General features: G+C 35.1%; 1 protein-coding gene across 15 annotated transcripts in view; it reads right to left on the bottom strand.

The window, feature by feature from the left end:
• Positions 1 to 358: 358 nt before the first annotated feature.
• The window catches only part of CEP170 (centrosomal protein 170), a 129,650-nt gene continuing 103,232 nt past the window's right edge, over positions 359 to 26,776 (bottom strand). For 5 of the 15 annotated variants that reach the window (XM_021934197.2, XM_009196330.4, XM_017957929.3 and 2 more), the window contains 6 exons: positions 17,724 to 17,901; positions 15,353 to 15,523; positions 11,854 to 11,942; positions 4,883 to 4,976; positions 3,768 to 3,819; positions 373 to 2,229 (listed from right to left, as the gene is read on the bottom strand). In XM_021934197.2, the coding sequence (XP_021789889.2) occupies positions 1,940 to 2,229; positions 3,768 to 3,819; positions 4,883 to 4,976; positions 11,854 to 11,942; positions 15,353 to 15,523; positions 17,724 to 17,901 (874 nt within the window). In that variant the 3' untranslated portion in view covers positions 373 to 1,939. Of the gene's footprint in view, positions 2,230 to 3,767; positions 3,820 to 4,882; positions 4,977 to 11,853; positions 11,943 to 15,352; positions 15,524 to 17,723; positions 17,902 to 26,776 lie in introns of all 15 variants that reach the window. The other 10 variants (XM_003893689.5, XM_009196370.4, XM_021934174.2 and 7 more) reach the window with 4 other exon arrangements.

Genomic DNA, 26,776 nt, shown 5'->3' on the forward strand with positions numbered 1-26,776 from the left:
AATGTATTCATACAAAATAAAAATAACATAGTAAAAGGCCAAATGTTTATAATTGAACCAAACTGTGTAAACACTTAAACAAGAATGTAAGCAGAGTAGATTCTAATATTTTCCTAAACTCCTTACCTTCTACTTCCATGTGGATATAATCAGTACCCAAATATTAAATAAAAGAGGGAGCAATGCTGATTATTTTGTCCAACTTTTTCTTCAAATGGATTGACCCTGTTTTAATGTTTCGTTTATTCCTTCAAAGCATTTGTATCTTTCCATTTATGTTCTTTAAAACCTTTTTTCAGTCTTCCTTTATTAGACAGAATGGGGAATTTAGCTTTACAAAGAGAATAGTTCATTTACCTTTTTTTTTTTTTGAATTTAAAGAAAAATAGGGGATCCATTATACTTTTGTTTTTACATCTCTATAAAAAGTTTTTTGCATCTTTATTGATTGATCCAACAATACAGGATTTTAAAAATCCTGTAAAGTCTTGAAGTGTATAGAGTTACTTTGTTTCTTAAAACAAATATAGCACAGGATTATTGTGGAAATATTAAAGACCATTTCATAAAAGTTGCAGTTTAACCTTAATAGACTGATGGGGTCAAGGGGGAAAATCCAGGTCTACTAATAATATTTAACTGAATTAAGATACACCCCAATTATAGTGTTCTGGAAACACAAAGGTAATTACTTTTCTTTTTTTTTTTTTAAGCTATCCAAATGTCAACTTACTGGAAAGAGAAAAAACAAGTTTAAAGAAGAAATTTTTCATAGGCTTCTTGTTTAGTAGCACAGGCCAAAGGCCTTTGTCGTCGTCGTCTTGCAGGGTCCTTATAAATGTGTAAGACAGACAGGATTTACTATTGAGTCCTACAGGGAAACACACAGAAGCAATTCATTGCTTGGGAGTGAAACTATCAACTAATCTTATGACTACTGGTTCTCCAAGTCCCCTAATGAAGAAAATTTTAACCTCATGATCATTTCAAGGGAATTTTTTTTTCAACTGTCACATATAAACTTGGTAACACAGGACCAATATACATGTTCTGAGTTTTAAAAATATACTCCACCTAAACTATCTGTCTAGTTTAATCTTTCTAGTTATCATTTAACCTAAAATGAGAGACCAAATCTTATTTCCATTAAAAAAATGAAAAAAAGTGCCAAATTGATCTTTTTGAAAGTGGAGTAAAACACTGTGGGGTTAAAACAAATACAGTATTATCAATCTCCTATGTACAAAAAAGACGGTTAGTCCTTATTGATATATAGATATGTCCACCTACCACTCCCAGCAAATCTTAGTGCAAACATAATAGTTAATTTCCGTAAACCCCAAGACAATTTATGTATCAACAAAGTTATATAAATCACATCTATGTTGGAAAATTTTAGGACACAGAGTGACTGTGGTGGAAGGTCTGCTTTACTGTGGAGAGTACTTCTGTCATTGTGTCCAATGGTAATGAGTACTCATATAAATCCTATTATTAAGAAGCAAATAGAATGGTTTAACAAATCTGTACAGATGAAGAAGTCCATTTCAGGGAGCAGCTTGGCACAGGAGACACAGGGGTTCAGAAATGTTGGCTATTTAGTTTGCTTGTAGGTCACAGCATGGCTTAAAAAAAAGAAAAAAGATCTATGAAGGGAAAGGGTGTAATCATAAAATTCAATTTGAAAATCATAAAACCACAAAAGGTGACACTGCCACAATCTGCTTTTTCCTATTTGTGCATCAAGTGGTTATCTAAATGGTTTGAAAGGACTGATATACTACATTGTAAGCCAAAAATAAATAAATAAAATTAAGAAGACAGGGATTCCAAGATTGTAGCTGACCAAGCTGTCTTGTTTTGTGTACGTCAACACTATGCTGCTTCCAATATTCCTAGTCATTCCACAGGTAATGATTTTTCAACACTCAAGAGAAAGTCATTCATGTACTGTAACATCTTCCTCTTCCCCATCGGGGTTGAATCTATTGAAATGTATACTGAAATCAGCCTCAGATTCAGCATTCTCAAATTCAGCTGAGACTGAAATAGCAGCAGGATGAAGAGCCCTAGCTTCTGGTTGGCCAAGTGTTGGTGTCTGACCCGGGCTGCTATGGTTATTCACAGGGCTGGACTTCTGTTTTGGTGGAGATGGCAACATAGCACTGGGAAATCCCATGTTGTTCAGAGCCTCCAAAGTTCCATCAGGATCAATCATAGCGTTGATTGCTAAAGGGAAGGAAAAGGGAATAATTCTAGATGCAGTTACATTCATGTATAAACACTGTTGATGATTTGGATAATACTTAAACTATCAGCACGTATGTGATCTTAAATGTGGCTAATCTTCCAATATTATATTTAAAACTCCATTCTTAGTTATTCTGTAGTTGTACTGTAAATTACCCAGCCCTGAATACTTTCTCTGGGTCCTTTGATGTGTCACTTATGGGCATTTCAGAGACTTGTAAGTCTGGTATTTGAAGATGTAGAATTCAAGAAAAATCTTGTTGAAATTTGTCTTCATTATTGTGAGAGGATAGAGAAAATACTGAATATGATTTTTAATAAATATCTAAACCCTATTTATCACTCAGATAACTGAGGAATTAGCTGCTAAGTCAGGGTTCAGAGTAACCTCAAGGCTAGAGAGGCCAGAAGAACATCAGCATACTTTGAATGCTACCACAGAATATGTCATTTAGCCTGGCCAGAGTGCTAGGGTATCAGCTGTATATACCACTGAGATACAGGGGGAACTTCCCTCAGAGCCTACAGACTAATATCGCAGGGCAGCTTGCAAAGCCAAACAGACTTGCTGCCTGTATGGGAGGAGTCAGTTAAAGATCAGCTTCAATCCAAAAGATCTTTGGGTTGACATGGAAAGTTCACAGGCTGTGATTTTCAGTTTGGCACTGGGCAGAGTAGGGAGCTGGGAGAAGGAAGTAACACAGATGTAAGAATCATGTCAAAGGTACTTTTAAAAGTATACCCCCAGTCAACCAGCTAAGAAGCACTGTGTTAGCAAGCCGCTTTTACTCATGGGGTGTATCATAACCCTTAGGTATGCTGGGGCTGAATAAAGGTTAAAAATCATTTTGATAGGATCCACATATGTACCTATGATTATTCAATAGATAAAGACTCAGTAGAATCAGCAGTTGACTATGGAACCTGCTTGTTGTACCACTGGGGACTTCTAGGTCAAGAGATACACAGGCATTAATGTACAATCCAGCTCTGACACAAACCAAACAACATCCCTTTCAAAGTTTAGAGGGCAGTCTCTTTCATTTTCTCCTCTCCTTTCTCTTCTGGTCTCTATGGCCAATATGTACTCATTTCTTGTTAACTAAGCAACTATTATTTCTATTAGAATGTAAGTTTGTTTCAGGTTACACCACCGACATAATTTAAGAATTGTCAAATCACACAAATAATGCTAATTAACACAACCTTATTATATATTTTTCACATATTATTTAATACATAAAAAATGCCAATTAGTTTATGACATCTAGCCTATTGTCAAACCTATGAACTAAAATATGCCCCGCATATATCTTTATTATATTTTTAATTTTTACACTGGGTTTAAAAAATTCCTTTTTATGAGTAATGTGAATGTATAGAACTCTATATTTTATGTATGTCATTACATTTAATCAAATAATATGCTAACAATAAGAATAGTTTAAGAAATACCACTTAGAAGGCACTTATTCTAAATTATTAGCTCTTTATACTTAATTCAGTAGTCTATTTACCTTGTAGCTGTTTTTCTACTCTTTTCAGTTCCTGTAAGATAGAAGAAATCTCCTGCAGGGAAAGCAATAACAAAAATTAGCCTCTACTTTAGCTAAATGGTATCCCTTTACAAGCAATGAATTTCACACTCATTTTATTTGGAACACTTAATATTATCTACATGGTACTTACTACATTAATAGCAACATGATATGAAATAATTATATCTACTAAACAAGATTCAAACTAAAATATTTAAATTACAATGAAATAGAATGATTTTTTCAGTGAGATGATTGTAGCAGATGAAAAGTTTAAAGTCATTTATTACTATTTAAGCAAAGTTTTTTTTTTTTTTTTTTGAGACTGAGTCTCACTCTGTTGCCCAGACTGGAGTGCAATGGTGCAATCTTGGCTTACTGTAACCTCCTCCTCCCAGGTTCAAGTAATTCTCTTGCCTCAGTCCCCCAAGGAGCTGGGATGATAGGCGCCCGCCACAATGCCTGGCTAGTTTTTGTACTTTTAGTAGAGACAGGGTTTTGCCATATCGGCCAGGCTGGTCTTGAACTCCTGATCTCAAGTGATCCACCCTCCTTGGCCTGACAAAGTGCTGGGATTACAGGCGTGAGCCACTCTGCCTGGCCGCAAAGATTTTTAAAAATTCTTATTAATCAACCTTGCAGTGACTATGTAAAAATGCCTTCAAATTATCTTTGTAAAAACATATAAACTGCAACCTCAATATTATAATTATATTCTGAGCAATGAAAATCTCTACAAATTCTTTTAAAAAGATAAGTATTACATTAAGTAAATGGAAACAACTTATGTCAACTTAATATTTTCAAGTTAAATTTGGTTCTCTTTAAAAATTTCATGTTTCTAATGTTTAATTATTACAAGAAGAATATATACTAGTAAGAAACACAAAAGGCTCCTCCTTCATACCCTCTGCAACTCTGAAACAATCAACATTTTAAACCTGTGAGTCAGTAGAAGCAATACAATTTCCCAAAAGTTTGCATTTATATATTCTTTTGAAAAAGCAAATCAACGAATAGCTCAAAAATAAGGGTATTTTCCTTAAAATAAAACTCTACTAAAATGTTTTAATCTTCAAGAAAAATTACTATACCATGCTTGAGGTTTTCACAATAGGGACTTCACTTTCGGCTCTTAATTTGCTTTCTATGTCATCCCAATTCCGATCTTTGTCTTTAAATAATATTCTATAAATCAAAAAACATAAGCATATAACTTTTTATATTTTAAAAACTTATAACTTTTTTGTTAATGATACCAAAACAACGTATCTTTTCAAAGGTACATGAAGAAAAAAAACCCAATCATTGCATAAATTGAGAATTAAAATACTAAGCCAACAATACCCATTAATGTGTATGAGCTCCAGTTGAATGCTTATTAATACATGAATACATTTTTTACTGTTTATCTTATTCTTTATTGAAAACAAAATATAAAACAAATGTAAAGATGTTATGACCTCAAAACTTTAATATTTATAATTTACAATACAGTAATGCCCTCTTATCTACGGTTTCTCTTTCCAAGGTTTTAGTTAGTGGCAGTCAAGCGTAGTCCGAAACTATTACAGTATTTTGGGAGAGGCAGAGGGAGAGAGAGAAAAAGACCACATTCACATAACTTTTTTTTACAGTATACTGTTATAAATCTTCTATTTTATTATTAGTTACCATGGTTAATCTCTTAATGTGCCTAATTTATAAATTAAACTTTATCACAGGCATGTATGTGTAGGAAAAAACACAGTATATTAGGTTTTAGAACTATCTGTGGTGTCAGGCATCCATTGGGTGTCTTGGAACAACATGTATCACCTGATTATAAGGAGAAACGACTGTGTAACTGTCACTTATAAAGAAAATGCAATTTTGTTCAGAGAGAATATATGAAGTATAGGAATAAGTGAGATAAACAGATTGAATTAGGTATAAACAATTGTGTCTGTAAAGACTTCTTTATATAGGAATAAGCACCTTATTGATCAAGAAAAGTGTGTATATTATTTTAAAGACTGAAAATTGGGAGTACTTACTGTGCTTTTCTTTAAAAATTGTTAATTCGTGTTAGTATATTTGTACATAATAACCTATTAGGAATTAGGATGCTATTCTTTTGATAAAAACAATTGCCAATAAAGATAATTATTCTATCATTACCCTAACATCAAATAACTTATAAAATAAAGGACCACAACATTTTGATGTGTCTTCCAAATGTGGGACATTTTTCTCTCTAACACTTTAGAATCTATCAGACATGATTCAGCAGTTTTAGAAAGATGTAAAAGACTAGCTACTTTTTTGGTTTCTTTTAAAATTTCTTCAGTACGTCTGGAAATCTAGTGTAAACACTATAAATCTCATGTAAATTTATTACTACTGGAAGCTGAACAGCATTTAAGCAGTAAACTAAGTGAATATTTGTGCTGGTATTTCTTCAAAGATCAACGTACCAGACTTACCTTATGTAAAATCATGAAATTCATTAACATCACATCGAGTCTGGAACATTTGCTTAAGGTGACAATGGGTCTAGAATCTGGTATAAGAATATTCTTATTGCCTACTTATTAAATTTTCTAAACTCAAAAAAAATAAACACCCTTGCCAGCCATCTTTTCTAAACTATTATGTTCTTATAAAAGAGTCCTTGCAGCATTAGGACTGATGGAGAATAAAGAAATAATGACTATTTCATGGACCAACTTAGAACTTTAATGGACTTACACAATAAAGAAAGTCTCTGTTTAGCCACACAGTGCTAAAAATTCAGTGAATTTTTCCAGAGGACGGCTACTGAGTATAGTGTTTGTGGATCTAAAACTGTTAAACCATACACATTTCACCTTTGGTGAAAATGGGTTAGAATAGTTACCTATGGTCCCTGAAAAAAAAAATGCGCCACTGAAGAAATAAAAGGTTTATTTTAAAATACAGTTTGTTGGCCAGGCACAGTGGCTCATGCCTGTAATCCTAGCACTTTAGGAGGGCAAACTGGGTGGATCACTTGCTGCCAGGAGTTCGAGACCAGCCTGTGCAACATGGCGAGACCTCGTCTCTATAAAAAATACAAAAAAATTAGCCAGGTGTGGCGCAGATGCCTGCAGTCCTAGCTTCTAAGAAGGCTGAGGTGGGAGGATCACTTGTGCCCAGGGAGGTCAAGGCTGCACTGAGTGAGTGAGCTGTGATCATGCCACTGTACTCTAGCCCGTCTCAGAAAAAAAACAAAAACAAAAAACAACAAAAAAACAAAACACAAAAAACAATTTGTAAATATAATGGTACAGATCTAAGAAGTCAAACTTGCCTTTTTTTTTTTTTTTTTTTTTTTTTGAGATGGAGTCTTGCTTTGTCCCCCAGGCTGGAGTGCAGTGGGTGTGATCTCGGCTCACTGCAAGCTCCGCCTCCCGGGTTCACGCCATTCTCCTGCCTCAGCCTCCTGAGTAGCTGGGACTACAGGCGCCCGCCACCTCGCCCGGCTAATTTTTTGTATTTTTAGTAGAGACGGGGTTTCACCGTGGTCTCGATCTCCTGACCTTGTGATCCGCCTGCCTCGGCCTCCCAAAGTGCTGGGATTACAGGCGTGAGCCACCGTGCCCGGCCCAAACTCGCCATTTTGACATTATGAAATAAACTTTAATGTAATATTTAAATACTAGAGAATCAGAAAATTAGACCAAGAAATTAGTTTAGACCAGGCTATAATGATCAGAACTTGTTTTTGTTCAAAGGTCCTTATCAATTTTAAACTGAAAAATCATAGCTTTCAAAGTCATATTCAGATTACATTATAGATTTAACATAAGCTAAACTTCAGCATGAAAATACATAAAATTCCAAAGCTCATTTCATTAAATAATTTAAGAATTAAGTTAGGATACTTTTTGATAAAGCCATTGGTTTTAGGGAAAGAAACAAACAGAAGTCTCAGGCTCCTATCCTACGAGCCAAAACCAATTCTCTAGTACTAGCCATTAAAACATGCAGACGCGGAGTTGTGCATTGATGGCCTACCAATGCAAGGCCATGCGACACAACCTAAGGGGGTCATTTTCACATGGAATGCGATGAGAATGCTGTACATACAACAGGAGTTCCTGTATATATATTTAACAATTGATTCAGCAGTGTTCATACAATGTAAATATGCGTGCCTCTAGGATGAACCCCAGTAGACATCTGAGGTTATAACTCCTGACATAAAGCTTAAAGACCAGTTGATGCTCAAACTACCCTGGCACTTTTCATGCAGAAGGTCCAGGTCTCTACCCCTTAGGTTTAGTTATCACAACTCAGGTCTACCTTTGAACAATATCTTCTTCCCAAAGCCTTCTCTAATCATCCTAGGTGAAAGTGATCCTTTCTTTGCCTTTATATCTCTAACTGAGCACTAATCTGTTTTATGCTATCTTGTACAATAGTTGATTTTATATGCGCCTCACCTTGCCAATTATACTGGAAACGCTTTAATAATAGAAATGGTTTTATCCTCATTACCTTCCATAAAACCTGCCATAGTGTCCAAACTCAACGCTCAAACTGAAGGCAATTCCAATACATTAAACATTCTGTATTTATGTATAACTTTATTGAGGCATTTTTCTGCATCTTTTCTTAAACTTTATAAATTCTGTCACTTTCTGAGACAATACAGTTTATCAATCCATCAGCAATGTGTTCTTTGTTTTCAATTTTAGTTCAATGTCAAAGCTATAAAAAATATTTTTCTTTGGGGGAAGACTACAGAATGTAGGAAAGCTGCTCTGTGGTAAGGAAGAGAATGGTACAGGGCAGGTAATCTGTGAACATCTGCTGAATAAATGAATGAGTGGTTAAGAATCCAGTTATCAGGGACGAAGACCTGTATTTCAGCAGGTAGGATGAAAAAAACATGGTGTACTTGTTTATAGGTGAGGAGACTCCAGGGTTTTCCAGTTACAAGCCACATGACTATACAAGACTCTCATGATTTTTTTACGGGTAACACTGGTGTATCAAGAGGACCCATATTGGATATATTAGCTTCCTATGGTTTTTAATGATAAAATCCAAACTACTTAACAAATTCTGCCAAAACAGATTCATCCTCATCTCTCTAGTGTCATCTCTCACCATACTCTGGCCCTTTCACTTCACGTAGTTTTTGACTAACTCCTCTCCTCATCATTCAGGACTTAAACTGCATGGCAATTTCTCTAAGAGCCCTTCTCTGAATTTCCAAAGTGCCCTTGCTATGGGCTTCCATAGTAACCATCATGTATTTCCCTTAACACACTGAACTGTAATTACCTGTTTACCTGCCTTCTACACTAAAATGTGAGGACATCAAAAACAGTGCTAGACAAATAACACATAATCAAAAATCATTCAATGAATGAATGAGTCTGGAGACTTTATTCCCACATAATATGATCTTAACCAATGTTTATTTCATTTATTTATTTCTTTGGTTAATAATCCTTCCATAATGCCCCAGCTCTAGAAAATAATTTTAGTGGAACTAAAATAAAAATTATAACAATTATATATTACATTTAACTACAATGAATGCTTGAGCCAAATCTGAGGCATGAACCATGGTATTAATAAGCAGCTGTGTGATTGAGGCCTACAGATTTGTTTACTCATGTGTAATAACTAATAAGTTAAGCTTAAAATTTTTTTTCCCTACAAATTTCAGTTAGGCTTTACCCCAGGGAATGGTGGACTTCATTTGTCTCTGGTCATAGGATATATTAGCAAATCATAGGTGAATGAGTTGCACAGTGAAGGAGATTCTTTTACTTGTGAAAGAAGTAAACCTGGGAATGATGGAGTCACAAGGGGAAAACATGTACTATATCTTACATAAGACAATAATAGGGTGCTAATTACTTAATCACTGATTGTGACTAAAAGAAAAACAATGGACTCATTTATAAGCCCTATCAGGATTTATAAAATGTGGTATTTATAAACAGCATGCAACTACTTTAATTTCTCTAAAATCAATTATAACCCTTAAAATTTCTTAGTTAATAAGGTTCCAGTTTATACCTGAAATTAATATTGTTATTATACTTTTTATCTCATCAATATAAGCAGTGATATTAGTATTAAGAAAAAGTTAATGCAGGTAATTGGGCTTCAAGTGGAAACAGAAAATGTGAGTAGTAAAATACAGGGAAAATCAAGTGAAATAACGAAATCAAGTCAAATCATGTCGATAGCAGAAATAGCTAACTTAATACAAGCTGATTGGTTTACATGGTAGAGAATGTAAATTCCATGAGAACAGGGGTCTTTGTTTTGTCAATGTCTAATTATAAAGTGACTAGAATGTACTTAATACTTATTTGTTAATAAGTAAATATTAAAATATTATTCTGTAAAAATTAAGTCTGTTTAAAATTCATAAGAATATATAGGATTTGATAAAGGTAAATTCTCTTCAAAAAAAAAAACAATGGATAGGTATGTAATGGCAGTCATTAAAAACACTTTCGACATTATTTATATGTACAAGGTACTCCTTATGAAAAGCCAAACATTAAATGTTCTATTGCTTTTTTTTTTGAGATAGGGTCTTGCTCTGTTGCCCAGGCTGCGGTGCACTGGCACGATCACAGCTCACTGTAACTCTGAACTCATGAGCTCCAGTGATCCTCCCATTTCAGCCTCTCAAGTAGCTGGGACTATAGGCATGTGCCACCATGCCCAGCCAATTTTTTTTTTTTTTCCTTCATCTCACTATATTGCCCAGGTTGGTCTCCAAGTCCTAGGCTCAAGTGATCCATCTGCCTTGGTCTCCCAAAGTGCTAGGATTACCAAGCATGAGCCACTGCACCCAGACTCAGCTGTTTTTTCACTAGGCAGCATGCCTCATATTCCAATCAAATATGGAGGGGTCTGTCAATACATTTCACTCATACTCTTTGGGAAAAGTAAAGATCTAATTAAGAGAAAAGATCAAGGTACAAAAGCAAATAAAATATGATCATATTTGTATAAACCTTTGAGAAATGAACCCAGAGTGGGGAAACACACCACTATTAGATATAATATACATTTTTTCTGGAAGATTTATATTTTTTAACCATGTTCATGTATTACTTTTGCTAAAAAGACACACATTTTAAAATAAATAGAAAAACGGGACAAGACAGTGCAGAGTACATTATTTTTAACATAAGGAATTTTAAATTAATATTCTTTTAGGAGGCAATAAAGTGAAGAGAAGTTCTCGTACACCTTTAAGACTTTTTTTTTTTTTTTGAGACAGAGTCTTGCTCTGTTGCCCAGGCTGGAGTGTAGTGGTATGATCTTGGCTCACTGCAAGCTCTGCCTCCCGGGTTCATGCCATTCTCCTGCCTCAGCCTCCCGAGTAGCTGGGACTACAGGTGCCCACCACCACGCCCGGCTAATTTTTTTGTATTTTTAGTAGAGACAGGGTTTCACCATGTGAGCCAGGATGGTCTCGATCTCCTGACCTCGTGATCCGCCCACCTTGGCCTCCCAAAGTGCTGGGATTATAGGCGTGAGCCACCACGCCCGGCCACCTTTAAGACATTTTTAAGATACAGGCTCAAGATAACTTAAAACACATTGTTTTAAGCTAAATAGACTGTTTTTAAGAATACTTTAAGTTTTAAATGGTGTTTTTGAAATTATTTTTGAAAAAATTTAATGGCTTCTTGGTACTCATCAAACGCTGATAAAATATATTATTTCAATATATAAACAATATAGAATTATATTTGTGTGGAATATTACAATTCACAAACCATGTTCAAGTACTGTTTCATTACATTTTAAATTTTAATTATAGGAATCAGAAATAAGCAATAGCAGCATGGATTTCTGAAGTACTGTTAAATAAAATCTGTAAGTCTATTTATGTTTTGAATTAGTAATAAATTTAAAGTTATAAAGTAGTACTGGATAGATTTTTACTTTGGGACAAATTTTTCCAAAGGTAAACACATTCATTCTGATGATATATTTTTAGCCTTGAGAAAAAGCAACAAAAAGCAAAGTGAGGTGATATTAAAGTTAAAAAAACATAAGCTATATGTATATGTACCTGATCTTTCCAGCTGTCTTATCTATAGATTGTCTTATCTTCTTAGAGAACTGAAAGACAGATGACAGCAGCAGATTATCTCCCATGACCTGCAACAGCCAAAGAAAAAAGTAGATATTAAAATATTACCCCTGTATTGTATAACTACTGGGATCACCAGTCATAAGTCACTATAGTTAGGGGCAGTTAGTATTCATGCTTATTTTAATTATAAACCAATGAAGTATATAATTAATACGTAACTAAAATGAGAAAGTGAAAGAAACACTATTAACAAAGGAGTTCTTTTATTAAATAACTTGTCAAGTTTCCATGTTATTTTGGTCTTATCAGTTTCCAAACACAATCCATTTTATCCTCAGTTTATCTTCAATGACTATCATGATCCTATCTCTCTTACTTCCAACTGAAGTATAAAAGAGAAGATACAAGTAACTTAGAGTACTAAATTTATTATTTATTCTTTCACCAAGTAATGTGAATACAGAAATCAAGAAGAGTACAATCCTTGTTCTCCAGCAAAGAGTCTAGTGGGAAAGATACATTTTTAAAAATTTACTCAAAATAGTAAGTTTTTATACGGGGTGTTGGTATTACTCCAGCTGAGATGCATGGGCAAAACCAGGGGTCACCAACCTCTGTAAAGAGCCAGAGGGTAAAGGTTTAGTCTTTGAGGGACATAGGGTCTCTGCCACAATTCCTCAAGTCTGCCTTTGCAGTGTGAAAGCAGCCATAGATAATGAGCAAATCATGCATGTGGACATAGCTGTGTTGGAACAAAACTTTTACAAAACAAGTGGCAGGCTGGATTTGGCCTATGGGTTGAAGTTTGCCAAGCCCTAGGCCAAATCATGAAAGGCAAAGCTAATGAAACATGGTAGAAAAAGGACAAAATTTGAGTCTAGATCTGGTTTTCAAAACCAGCTCCTTATATTGTCAGTACTGTATCTGGCGTCTGAAAGAAAACAGAAGATAAGGCCCTAGATGGCAAAAAGGTTTAAAGATCACTGGGGGAGATGATGGTAATATACAGGGAATACGATTACATGTTTTATCAGAAAGCCTAAGGTCTACAAAACAAGAAGAGACGTTCAGATAAATTTTGAGATTCGGTGCTGTAAGAATTCTAATGAGGCCGGGCACAGAGGCTCACGCCTGTAATCTCATCACTTTGGGAGGCTGGGGCGGGTGGATCACAAGGTCAGGAGATCGAGACCATCCTAGCAAACATGGTGAAACCCCATCTCTACTAAAAATACAAAAATTAGCTGCCCATGGTGGTAGATGCCTGTAGTCCCAGCTACTTGGGAGGCTGAGGCAGGAGAATTGCTGGAACCTGGGAGGCAGAGGTTGCAGTGGGTGGAGAGAGCGCCACTGCCCTCCAGCCTGGCGACAAAGCGAGACTTCCTCTCAAAATAAAAAAAAAAAAATAATTCTAACGAAAGAGAGTTCATTGATGAGTGGCATAAATAAGGAAGTGATCATGGAAAAATGTGAACTAACTTCAGAATGACAAGGATTTGAATTTAGTGGGCAATAAAATGTTATTTAGGTTGTGAAAAGTAACATTGTCAAGGAAAGGATAAATAAGCAAAATGGTTTTTGTGGGCCTTAAGAAAACAATCAAATAAAGATGGAAGACATATACAAATTAGGAAGGCAGGAGAAAGGGCAGGAGAGTCTAAGGAAAGATTGCAACACAGAATAGGGTATTTCTCTTTTCTTTGCTCATGAAGTTTAGCTTGTTGTCACAAAGCATTAAATAAATTCCTGATATCAACCTTGAGATAACTATCAATGGAGATGTTTCCATTCTCTTTAAAAACATAAACTTCTTCCACATAGTTTTATTACGTTTGGAGAAATTTGTCTTCCTAGACATCAGGACAGAATGAATAGAATAAGATTAGAGAATGGGCCCTTTTCCTGACACCAAGAACAAATCAACTATTAGGCCAGGACAGATCAAGTATGCTTTAAAACTTTTTAGTATACTTCAATTGTAACTTTCAGGCTAGTGGCATACTTTTCCACCAGGTAGATCTTTTTCTACTCAGTACCATGAGAAACATACATATTCTTACATAATAATCTCAAGATCCTATTCCTAAATCCAGGGATCCACAAATATTAATCTATCATCAATCTCTTCTTGTCAACTGTTTCTTTCTACACTTTTCCTGTACCTAGCCCTTAAGCATATATCACCTCTGTGTGTTGTTCCTAAATCACCTCTTTCCATAGTAGTATTTGAAATAGCCACTCTTTGATGAAGGAACTCCTTTATATCCTTGAATTTTTTATTACTCTGTAATTGTTCAATCTGGGAATATACCAGTTTATACATTCACTTTTCAGCTGATGTAAACAGTTTCCAAGTTTTTGATATTGTCAACAACGTTACTATAAATGTAACTTCTACTGTCAATAGGAAGGGGTTTTTCTTGTACATACACTAGCAAGAAAATTGCTAGGTCATGTGATGTCTTTATTTTCAACTTTAGGAGATAGTGTCAAACTATTTTCCAAAGCCACGGCACCAACTTAACCTCCACCAACCACACATAAGAAAGCCTATGTATCTACATTTCCTCCAGTACTTAACATTTTAAGACTTTTTAACGTGCCAACAATTGAATGATTATAATCTCACTGTAGTCTTGACATGCATTTTTCTGAACACTCGTTAAGTTAAACATCCCTTTATGTTTTCTAGGCCTTCAATATTTTCTCTTTTTTTTGTCATTTTTTTTTTTTTTTCGGAGACAGAATCTCACCCTGTCACCCAGGCTGGAGTGCAGTGGTGTGGGTTCAGCTCACTGCAACCGCTGCCTCCCAGGTTCAAGCGATTCTCCTGCTTCACCCTCCTGAGTAGCTGGGATTACAGGCACGTGCCACCATGCCTGGCTAATTTTCGTATCTTTAGTAGAGAGGGAGTTTCCCCATGTTGGCCAGGCTGGTCTGAAACTCCTGACCTCAAGTGATCTGCCCGCCTCGGTATTTTCTCTTTGGTGAAATGTTGTTCATGTCTTTTGCAGATTTTTCTATTGTGTTTTTTAATTGATTGGAGGGAGTCCTTTATATATACTGTATACTAATCCTTCATAGGCTTTATGTTTTGCAAAAGTTTGTAACTTGTATTTCTACCTTCTTTATTATTTAATAAAGAAAAAGTCCTTAATTTTAATATACTCAAATGTATCAATTTTCTAACGCCAAAACTTTTTGTTTCTCTTAAGAAATCACTCCCTAGTACAATATTGAAAGAAATTTGTCTGTATTTTTTAAGTAAAAGTTTTACAGTTTTTCTTGCATTATTTAATAACTAAATTCGTTTGGAGTTAATTATTTGTATATGATGTGATGTCATGGTGAAATTTCATTGCATTTATTAAGGAGAATCACTTTTTCCCCAGCCCTACTTACTGAATGGTTCCTCCTATTCTCACTTACGGAACATGCTTCTTCTGCCGTATGTTAAAATTTATAGTTTACTTACTTCATCCCTGCTCCAGGTTCTCCGCCTTGTAATTGTTAAGTGATCAGGAGGCTCTGCTGCTTGAGGTCTTGGATCACCAGATCGACCGTTGTTTCCTTCTGGTGTTTTAGAATGAACTAATAGAGGAATCTTTCGGAAGTTGAGGCTTTCATCAAAAACACGATCAACCAACTAATGGGACAAAAGCAAACCTTTATGAGAACACAGTAATTTGAAAAATTACCAATACTGGCATTACAATTTTTATGATTAGACAGAAGTTATTCCATTCTCAAGTAGTAACAGAGGCATGACATCTTCAATAAACCAATTACTCTTTCTTTTTATAAGCACTTCAAAGGTATTTCCTTTATAAAATCGAGGTTCATCTACATAGGTTTTATTTTCAAAATCTAAAATATGTAACTATGTTAAATTTAATTCTTCCATGGATAAGATTTTCTCCAAATGGAAAACAGACGGTAAATAGAAAAAAAGCTGAGCCACGTAGATGGACAATGAGTTTCATTTTACACACATTGCCTTACCAGTATAAAATAATGTTTCTTTTTCTTTTAGTTTCCTATCTTGTTTTTCCTTTTTTTCCTCCCCAAATCCAGGTGTCAAATTTCTTCACAAGATACATAAATTGCAAATTCCAATTAAGTTTACAAAAGGAAAATATTTTTTTAAACCACAAAATAAATATTTTGGTCTTAGTCAAATAAACTTTTAACAATGCTACAGAAATTCACATTCTAATAAAAATGATATACTGCCATCTACAGTGCAAATCACAGACATACAATACTAAGTAACTCGGGTTTACTGAAGAGGGAATCAACCTAGTACAATATTCTGAAATAAAACAAACAAAAAAAAATGAAATTTATTCAATGGAATGTTTAAGTAATTTTACTGGGTCTGAGTGAATGTATAATCATGTTAGGTAAAATTTAGTTAGAAAGCTGAGAAAATAATATCTTCATCATTTTAAATGTACCAGAAGAATTGTGTATGTCTTGCCACCAGGACGATCCTTAAGGTTTTCATCAATAACGATGATTTCATATACAATTACATTTGATCAATGTGGTAACAAAACTCTACACAGATTGATGAAGTATCATTTAATAAGTTAAACAACACATTGAAGGAAAACAAACAAAAAAGTGACCATTAAAGAATCAGATTAAAGAATAAATGTGACAAAAAGCAAATGAAGAAAATATTATTAGCACAGTTTACCACAATTAAATTTGTCAGAAAGGCTAGCCATTTTTGCCTACTATTTAGGATTATCTTGTAAAATTGAAGAAACAGAACAATTAGTATCAGGGGCTGGCAAACTTTTATGCATAAAGAGACAGATAATAAAAGTTCAGGCTTTGTAGCCATACAATCTTTCTCTCAACTACTCAGTTCTGCCCCTGTAGCAAAGAAACAGCCATAGATGAGAGTTAAACAAATGAGTGTGGCTGTGTTCTCATAAAACTATTTATGAACACCAAAATTTGAATTTCATGTAATTTTCATGTGGCAAACTAGTGTTCTTTAGATGTTTTTTCCTGCCATTCAAAAATGTAAAAATCATTCCTAGTTCTTTGGTCTGTATTAAAACTGGCAGCAAGGCCAGTCTGCCAATCTCCAAACACAGAAGTTCATTCTTTTAAATGCCAATCATTTGCTTACATATCTATCCCAGATCAAAACAGCCAACATGGCCAAAGAGTACCACTAATTTTGTATTATATGTTAAAGGCGCTGTCTGGAGCAATGTTATGCAAATGGCGCCTTCTGGAGTTGTACTGTAAGAGGCCCTGATATTGATATTGGATGGGTAATAGTCTATATATGCTAACTTGTATTCCAGACTTTATAAAAATGTTCTGAATATGTATTTGTATGTGTATATTACATACATATTTCAATTTTTCAAAATATCCTTAAGTATATGGGTATTTATCAAAAGAATTATTAAAGCAGTGAAACTGTAGGATTTTTCTCTTTCTTTGCTATCGGAGTATCTTCTAGTTAACTAGCAATGAAAATACTTTTAATTGGAGCATTTTCACAGTCAAACTTTATAGAAACTTTATACAATCATTTATCAAATTTTGGGTTGCTTTTCAGGGTACCATTTATATTCACGTTTCAAGTGAACCTATGGACCAAGAATTAGCAGGCAAAATGCTGTTTCTAAAGAATTTTCCAGCTTCATGTTAATAGTAGACCAAATGTTAGCCTGCACTAGTTTTGTTACAAAAACATAAAATAAACTGTTAAAGCAAAGTTGGAAAATGCAGAGCTTCATGCAAACAGGGAGGGTGGACATAACTAAAATAAACTAAGCAAAAAGCTAAAAGCAAAAGAAATAAAGAAAAGAAAGAACCTTATGCATTTCTCCATGAAGATCTCCTACCTCTTCTCTAGTGTCTATGGCAGAGCCAGGGGTGGTGGCAGCAGTGCTTACTGTGGTACTAGGGGCAGTGCCTGATGAAGTCACTGAATCTATCTCTCCTGCTACATCGTTGATCTCCCGAGCAATGAGAGCAAGATCTTGGCTGATCCTGGTAATAATTTTAGAAAAGAAGTTTAATCCCTTTTAAATAAACAGCTCTAGAAACAATCATTTATGAGATAATCAGTCATGTAAGTTGTATATCTAATTAAATATTTGTACCCCAAATAACTATTAACTATTTTATAGTTAATATAATCAAACTCTTAAACCTTAATTCCAAAATTAAGATTGATGAAACTAAACTCCAAATAACCTACAAGACATCACCTTGATAAATGTACTTTAAATACCCTTGAGTAGAGATATGCCCTTAACATACACTGTTAGTGTTAATGACTAGCATTAATATATCACAGGGGTTCTTAAACTTGGGGAATAATGGATAGAATTCAAGGAGTTCATGAACTTAAATGAGAAAAAACAATTACAATATCATTTTCACTAACCTCTAAGTGACATTTAGCATTTCTTTCAATTATAATAAATACAGGCAACAAACCACAGTGGTATTAGCAATACTGGTGATTTTTGTCATCAACAGAGATCACATTACAGTTGCTACAGGTATCTTAAAACATCATTTACGGTCATCACTACTTCAAAATTAGTGAAGTCATTAAACACACAACAATAACATTTTATTTAATGTTAATAAAGAACCATAAATTACTCTACTACTTTCAAATATTTTCATAACTGAATTTCAATATAATTGGATTTCTTTGTAATTCTTTTATGTTTACACCTCAGAAGGGCTCTACAAGCTTCACAAGATGGCCAAAGGCATCTACAGTACCAAGAAATTAAGAACTCTGCACTCTATTTAGTAGAGCACTTTACACTATGCACAGCACTTTCTAGTACATGTTATGTCACTTGAGGCCCACCAAGTTCTTTTGAGGTAGGATTTATCTGACTTTATCACAATCTCAGAGAACCTGAATGGCTTGCTCATGATCACATATTTAGACGTAGCTAAGGCAGGACCGGATCCAAGCTTTAGTGCTCATTTCCATAAAGCCATTTGCATTTTTACCTACATGGACTGAAGAACTAAATAACTGTTACCAGTGATAATCAAAGGGGAAGACAGATTTTTCTTTTAGATTTTTTTTTAAGAGGGAGAAACTTACAAAACCTACCACTGATATTCCTGTTTTTTGAGAAACATTTCGTTTCAGTAAGATATTAACGTTTTCCAAGTTGCATCCACTGCCCATAAACTCAATGTGGCTATTTCCACAGAAAAGGTTTTGGAATGACAGAATATTATTAAAAGTATATGTGAAAGTTTCTGCAACTTCAAAATCCAAAGGAAATAAAAAGTAACTTAAAAAAAAAAGAAAGAGCCTAGGAGGTCTGGCTATATTGCCCATGCTGGTCTCGAACTCCTGAGTTCAAGCAGTCCTCCGACCTCAGCCTCCCAAATAGCTAAGATTACAGACATGTGCCTGGCTTAAAGTAACGTTTTTTTTTAACTTACGCAAAATGTAAGTTTGAAAGACTTTCAAGCACATTAGTAATTACATAAACATTTAGATTTAAAAAGAGAACTAGGTTGAAGTTATGGACCAACAGAAGCAATTTATGGTCAATATATAAACTTTGTAAGAAATGACAGTTAATTCCTCATTTATTTATCAACACAAAAAGGCAGGAAAAACACCAACAAATATTTACTGATTCCTTATTATGTGCCAGGCACTGTGCTAAGTCTTAAATACTACAACAATGAAGAAGCAGAAAGGGTCCTTGTCCTCATGAAGCTTAGAATAAACAGAAGGCACCATTATAATATAATGAGTACATTACAAAGCAGCTTCATATTCCTCAACTTATTTAATTCCCACCACCACTCTGTAAGAGAAGTATTAATCATCTTGTTTTCCAGATAAGGAAAATGAGACACAGAAGAAGACGTGACCATTTTTTTGGCCAAGGTCACAAATAGTTAAGTGCCATAAATCTTTTCACTATGCCATGCTATATCTCACATGATCGCTCCATATATAATTTTAAAAAACATATTAACTGTTGATGTGATTCTTTTGAAAATGTGCTTAAAGTGTTCCCTTATATAATATAGCAAATCCTTGCAATTCCCCAAAATAAATGAACTAGGATGAGAAACAGAATAACAAAGCTTAATGAGATAAAATACAGATAAGCATCAGTGTATCCAAAACACTATTTTTCATTAAAGTTTTTTTATGCAGATGATCTGTACAATGAAGTTTCTAATATTTGTGGAAAATAGTATAAATTAATTAGAAAAAACATGGACAGCAGCAATCTCCACATGTGATAAGGTAAAATATGTATTACAATGAGCAATCTTAATGTATACACAACCTATATTGTTGATTTGAAAACCTAATTGATATTTTCACATTTAATTCCATTTTATTACAAAATTTAGATAAGAAAATAGCACCAAAGGAACAAAACAGAAACTAAGGGTTCAGTTCTCTAACATTAGTCCAGTCTTTATGTTTTCCCGAGTGTCAGAACCACTGACTCAGTTTCAACAATTCTGTAGAAGTATGCATTATTTAAGAAAAAAAGTGAGATAACATGATAAATGTACTTTAAGTCACAAAGTTTGTAATTTTTCTATGTAAACTATCTCAGTCATAACACTTTTTTTTCACTGAAAGGCTGTATACTGGCAAAAATTATTGTACATTTTGGGTATATTGGAAGATTAAAGGATATATTAAAAACTACAGTTCTCGTGATATGCATACCCAACTAAATATACAATCTTTGCAAGATTATATATCATTACAACCACAATAGAAACAAACTATCATACTTTACTGATTTAAACTGCCAACAAAATATTGTTTTAAATTAGCTATTTAAAAATTTGCCTTATTTATTATTATTTTTTGAGACGGACTCTCACTCTGTTGCCAGGCTGGAGTGCAGTGGTACGATCTCAGCTCACTGCAACCTCTGCCTCCTGGGTTGAAGCGATTCTCCTGCCTCAGCCTCCAGAGTAGCCAGGATTACAGGCATGCGCCACCACGCCCAGCTAATTTTTGTATTTTTAGAAGAGATGGAGTTTTACCATGCTGAACAGGATAGTCTTGATCTCTTGACCTTGTGATCTGCCCATCTTGGTCTCCCAAAGTGCTGGGATTACAGGCGTGAACCACTGTGCCCAGCCAAAAATTTGCCCTGTTTTTTAATAGCACATTAGTTTTCAAAAGTTTTTATATGTAAAACTTTCCAGAGGATACACACATGAACCACTGGAATTAAGTTTCCTTTGACATTACTGGAAAAAAGCAACTGGTTGGCTATTCATGAAGTATACTAGCTTTAGAATCCTAAAACCAAAGCTAATGACAGCAAGTCAAATCTCCTGTTACTTTAACATTGGCTAAGAGATCATAACTGTAATGACTCAGCTTTTAAGAAATAATTTAGTCTAGTTTGTAAATGACCAGAAGTGTTAAAATGTAAAATGAGTTTAAGGACAGACATTTAAGGGTCGTTGCAGAAAAGCTCATGATTTCCACACAATCTAGAAGAGTTTAGTAAGAAAAAAAAAGTTTTGTAAAAAGACGAAAAAGGGCTAGCCAATTTTCCCAGCACCATTTATTAAATAGGGAATCCTTTCCCCATTTCTTGTTTCTGTCAGGTTTGTCAAAGATCAGATGGCTGTAGATGTGTGGAAAACAGTGTGGCGATTCCTCAAGGATCTAGAACTAGAAATATCATTTGACCCAGCCATCCCATTGCTGGGGATATACCCAAAGGATTATAAATCATGCTGCTATAAAGACACATGCACACGTATGTTTATTGCGGCACTATTCACAATAGCAAAGACTTGGAATCAACCCAAATGTCCATCAGTGACAGACTGGATTAAGAAAATGTGGCACATATACATCATGGAATACTATGCAGCCACAAAAAAGGATGAGTTTGTGTCCTTTGTAGGACATCGATGCAGCTGGAAACCATCTTCTTAGCAAACTATCGCAAGAACAGACAACCAAACACCGCATGTTCTCACTCATAGGTGGGAAATGAACAATGAGATCACTTGGACACAGGAAGGGGAACATCACACACCAGGGCCTATTGTGGGGAGGGGGGAGGGAAGGGATAGCATTAGGTATATCTCCTAATGTAAATGATGAGTTAATGGGTGCAGCACACCAACATGGCACATGTATACATATGTAACAAACCTGCATGTTGTGCACATGTACACTAGAACTTAAATTAAAAAAAAAAAAAAGAGGAAAAAGGGGATATCAGCTGAAAGGTACTCAGGAAAGCTGGAAAAAGAAAATATAAGGAAAAAAGTCTAAGGTCAATTATTCTAAGTGAAGTAACTCAGGAATGGAAAATCAAACACCACATGTTCTCACTTGTAAGTGGGAGCTAAGCTATGAGGATGCAAAGGTGTAAGAATGACAGGAATTAGCTTTTAATCCTTGTATCAATTATGAACCCGTTTAGAACACAGGCTCTGTGTTTCAGGGTTTTTTTTTGCCTCCCCAACAGTGGCAAATATGGTCAGCGATTCATTAAAAATATGATTGATAATAGGATGCACCAGGGAAACTTTGAATCTGAATAGAGATCATGGTAATGAGATACGGGAAGAAGAATGGAGAAGAAATTAGTGGTCCCTCTCCCTCCCAACTCCTTGCAATGGTATAAAAGCCAGTCAGCCAAATAGTAAAGAGCCGTATTATTTTTGCAGAGTCAAGGATCCTGTATCAGGCCCCAAAACTTCAAAGGTAAGTATAAAGTAAAAATTCATAAGCATGTGGCTAAAAAGTTTTTTATTTCCATAGGTAAAAACAAATGTTGTTTCATTAAGGATTTGGTTTAGCTTGCATTTTTCCTTCTAAGTGATTAGCTCACTCACGCTCTCCCCTGCACCTCAAATAGAACAAGTATAGTGGTTTAAGGTTTACAAGGCACGGGAAGAAAAAAAAAAAAAAAAAACCCGAGATATTAGCAAATTCACTTTATTTCATAAAATTCTCATTGCTTATACAACGCAGGAAAAGTACACTTGTAAGAGACCCCGTAATAGCACACAGAGGGGGTAAAAAGTCAAGCTAGAAGTACACGAATGCTGGCACCAACTGGACCTATAAAATAGGACATATAAGGTTTTTACTTTGTGTATGAGCAAAAAGTTCTAGATGTTCCCTAACCAGTAAAGACCAACTGTGAATCCCCTGTCCAGAGGCAATCCAGACAGAATGCTCAGTATCACTGGCTACGCAGCACGAACGCTTAGCAAGGTCAAATAGATACTTGGAAATTCTATCTCAAATAAAAGACAGAATTCTTATTACTACACTGCCTACAAATAAAAATACAGCACTTTTTTTTGGCATACAAAAAAGTACCCAGATGAGGCTTTAATGTGATAAGGCTGTAATTTTAAAAAATGTACATGCCTTGTAAATACTTATAACTACATTTTCCCCTGAAGGCTTTTCCTGGTTTTGGCCCATCATTCAAGATTATTTTTCTCAGCAGTTAAAAGCAAGGAACATAACCACATTTATGCGATTCTGTCATTAACTGGATCTCTTCTTTCTTTTTTATTAGACAGCACCTAATTTTAATACAGCCTCTGGCTTGTGGTAAAGCCACATCTGATCTTCAGTTCTTCTTGACATGCCTTTCATACAGACGTGTTACCATTGTAAACAGCTCAAGCTGATCCTAAGAAATTCACCTAAGGTTTCCTAGAAATGTCATTCACATGAGTTCTGTATTTTAAACCATGACTTTGAAAATGAGCTATGTAAAAATCTTTAGAGTTTGACTTAAAACTTTTCAAATTGGAATCTTAAGCATTTAAACTATTCACGGCCTACTGATAATGAGCTAGATATCTTTTAAAAAACAAAAGAGGCCGGGCACAGTGGCTCACACCTGTAATCTCAGCACTTTGGAAGGCTGAGGCAGGTGGATCATTTGAGGTCAGGAGTTCAAGACCAGTCTGGCCAACATGGTGAAACCCTGTCTCTATTAAAAATACAAAAATCAGCCAGGCATGGTGGCGGCGCCTGTAGTCCCAGCTACTCGGGAGGCTGAGGCAGGAGAATCCTTTGAACCTGGGAGGTGGAAGTTGCAGTGAGCCATGATCACGCCACTATACCGAAGCCTGGGCAAAAGAACGTGAGACTCTGTCTCAAAAAAAAAAAAAAAAAAAAAAAAAAGAAGAAGAAAAAAATCCAACAAAACAACAACAAAAAACAAAGGAGACACAGACAAATTTGGGAAGACTCCAGGCATTATTTATTCAACAAAATTTATTTGGTATCAGTTGGGCGTGGTGGCTTACCCCTGTAATCCTAGCACTTTGGGAAGCCGACGTGGGCAGATCACCTGAGGTCAGGAGTTCGAGACCAGCCTGGCCAACACGGTGAAACCCCATCTCCACTAAAAATACAAAAAAATTAGCCAGGCGTGGTGGTATGCACCTGTAATCCCAGCTACTCGGGATGCTGAGGCACGAGAATTGCTTGAACCTGGGAGGCAGAGGTGGCAGTGAGCTGAGATTGTGCCACTATACTCCAGCCTGTGTGACAGAGTGAGACTGTCTCAAAATAAAATAATTTTAAAAATTTATTTGGTATTTACAAAGCAATGGTTATGAATGGTTTCATGATCTCACTGTACAATAAAGAATAAAAAGTTCAGTCAAGAGGCTTAAAGATTAATTTATGTATTGATTAACTCACATATTTGACTTACATATCAACTATAAGGAAGGTTCACAAAAAAGTCTCCTAATGAAAAGGAAAGATCTTTCTCTTCCATTAGTGGAAACTGTCAGTTAATTTATTAGATGTTAGTGGCATTGTGATTCAATAATAGAAGACCTTAACGAAAAAAATTTGGCAAACCCCATTCTTTATGCAACAAAAGTATGGAGAACTGGGACAGAGTTACTCTGAGCCACAAAAGGTTTAGGATGGGATAATAATGAGTTGAAATTGGAGGTTTCTTTTGGGCAGCACAAGCAATTTAATGAGTGACCTGATTACAAAAGCAGAGTTCGAACAAAGTACATGGAGTCTACTAGCTATCAAGAGACAGGGATTTAATTTTTGTTAAGGCACCTCAAATTATTGTCAATGAAATGTTTATCACTACAGATAAGTTACATTTGGTAAAATGTAGAAAGATTCTAGTCTCGAAACTAGACTTATGAATGTGCTTCAAATAAGCAGAGAAAGTCGCAAATAAAGAGGTAATTAAGAGGATAACTTTGCAGGTTTTAGCAAACCCACGCTATCTCCACCAATGACAAAATCAGTAAGTTAAAAGAAGATGGTCTGATGTCATCTGACAGGAAAGTACTTAATAAACAAGACTCGAGATAGCCAGAATATTTTTAGAAACCCGGGTAGAGACTATGAGGAAGGAATAATGAAGTTTTAGGAAATGTGGGAAACTGCAGAGAAATTGAAGAATCACTGTCATCTGAACCTATGGGCAGATGATTTATTTCCCTACTCTTGCTCTTTGGATCTGACTAGCCCAACAAAATAACAGGGCCTAGACTTTAGATATTATGAATCAATAAATTATGTCTTAAAACTGACTTAGCAGATATGCCTTATTCCTTGATTAAGGTAGTTTTTATTTCCATAATATTTTCTCCAAAACAAAAAACATTTTGGTATTATCAAAGCTCACCTCCACTCACAACTCCAAATGTAGTATATCCTTCAATTATATTATAATTAAAGACTTGTTAGCTAAATTGCAATACACAGAAAAGCATTGTATTACCTCATATACAATAAGAAAACCCATACCATTTAATTCTGACAACTAAATTGGTTCCTACCAACAAAACAAACAATAAAAGCACAAAGCTTTTAATAATGTATTAAAATTACAAGTAATTTGGTTTTTTACTGTTAAGATTACCACTCATTCATAACTGTAACTGCAAATATTTTAGGCTTGAAAAACATAAACCATAGTCTTATTTTAAAATGTTTTCAAAGAATTTGATCAGTATTCTTTTTACTTGAATTTCACTAATAAAATTATGTGTAAAAGACTCAGTAATAATAAAAGCTTTTTGTCTTACAATGCCAAGTGAGTTTCATTTGGGGTCAACAAACCAGGGAATGGGACTGATAGGAGTTCTGTGATACATTTATTATTTTTTAGACAGAGTCTCACTCTGTCACCCTGGCTGGAGTGCAGTGGTGCGATCTCGGCTCACTGCAACCTCTGCTTCCCGAGTTTCAACAATTCTCCTGCCTCAGCCACCCGAGTAGCTGGGATTACAGGCACCCACCACCACACCCAGCTAATTTTTGCATTTTTAGTAGAGATGGGGTTTCACCATGTTGCCCAGGCTGGTCTCGAACTTCTGACCTCAGGCGATCTGCCCGCCTTGGTCTCCCAAGTGCTGGGATTACAAACGTGAGCCACCGCGCCCAGCCGACACATCTATTTAATGATCACTTTAATATTAAAAAATAAGCCACTTACATACCACTGTTTTTACTAAGAGGACAAAAACATTTGTAATAATTAAGTTTGGACTGAAAATTTGAACAAAGCATTGGCTGGGATTCTTAAGCACAAATAAGGTAAGCCTAGCATTTTATAAACTGTAGGAATGTAATGCTGATTCTGAAATTCCAAGTATATCTGGATTCTCATAAATTTAAATATGTGAGATCTACAGAAAATTGAAAACTCCAAATAAAGTTCTAACTATAATCATAAACCACTGTTTTCTCTGTATCCCTCTTAAATATAACTAACATTTATTGACTACTGACTATATGTCAAGCACTAGGTTAAGTATTTGCATCAACTTGTCACCTCTCTCAGGTTGGCACCATTAAGTCCATTTTCCAGATGAGATCACTAGAGCACAGTTAACTCACCCAGGG

This window comes from Papio anubis, chromosome 1 (genome assembly GCF_008728515.1).
Source record: "Papio anubis isolate 15944 chromosome 1, Panubis1.0, whole genome shotgun sequence".
In the NCBI taxonomy this organism is placed as follows: Eukaryota; Metazoa; Chordata; class Mammalia; order Primates; family Cercopithecidae; genus Papio; species Papio anubis.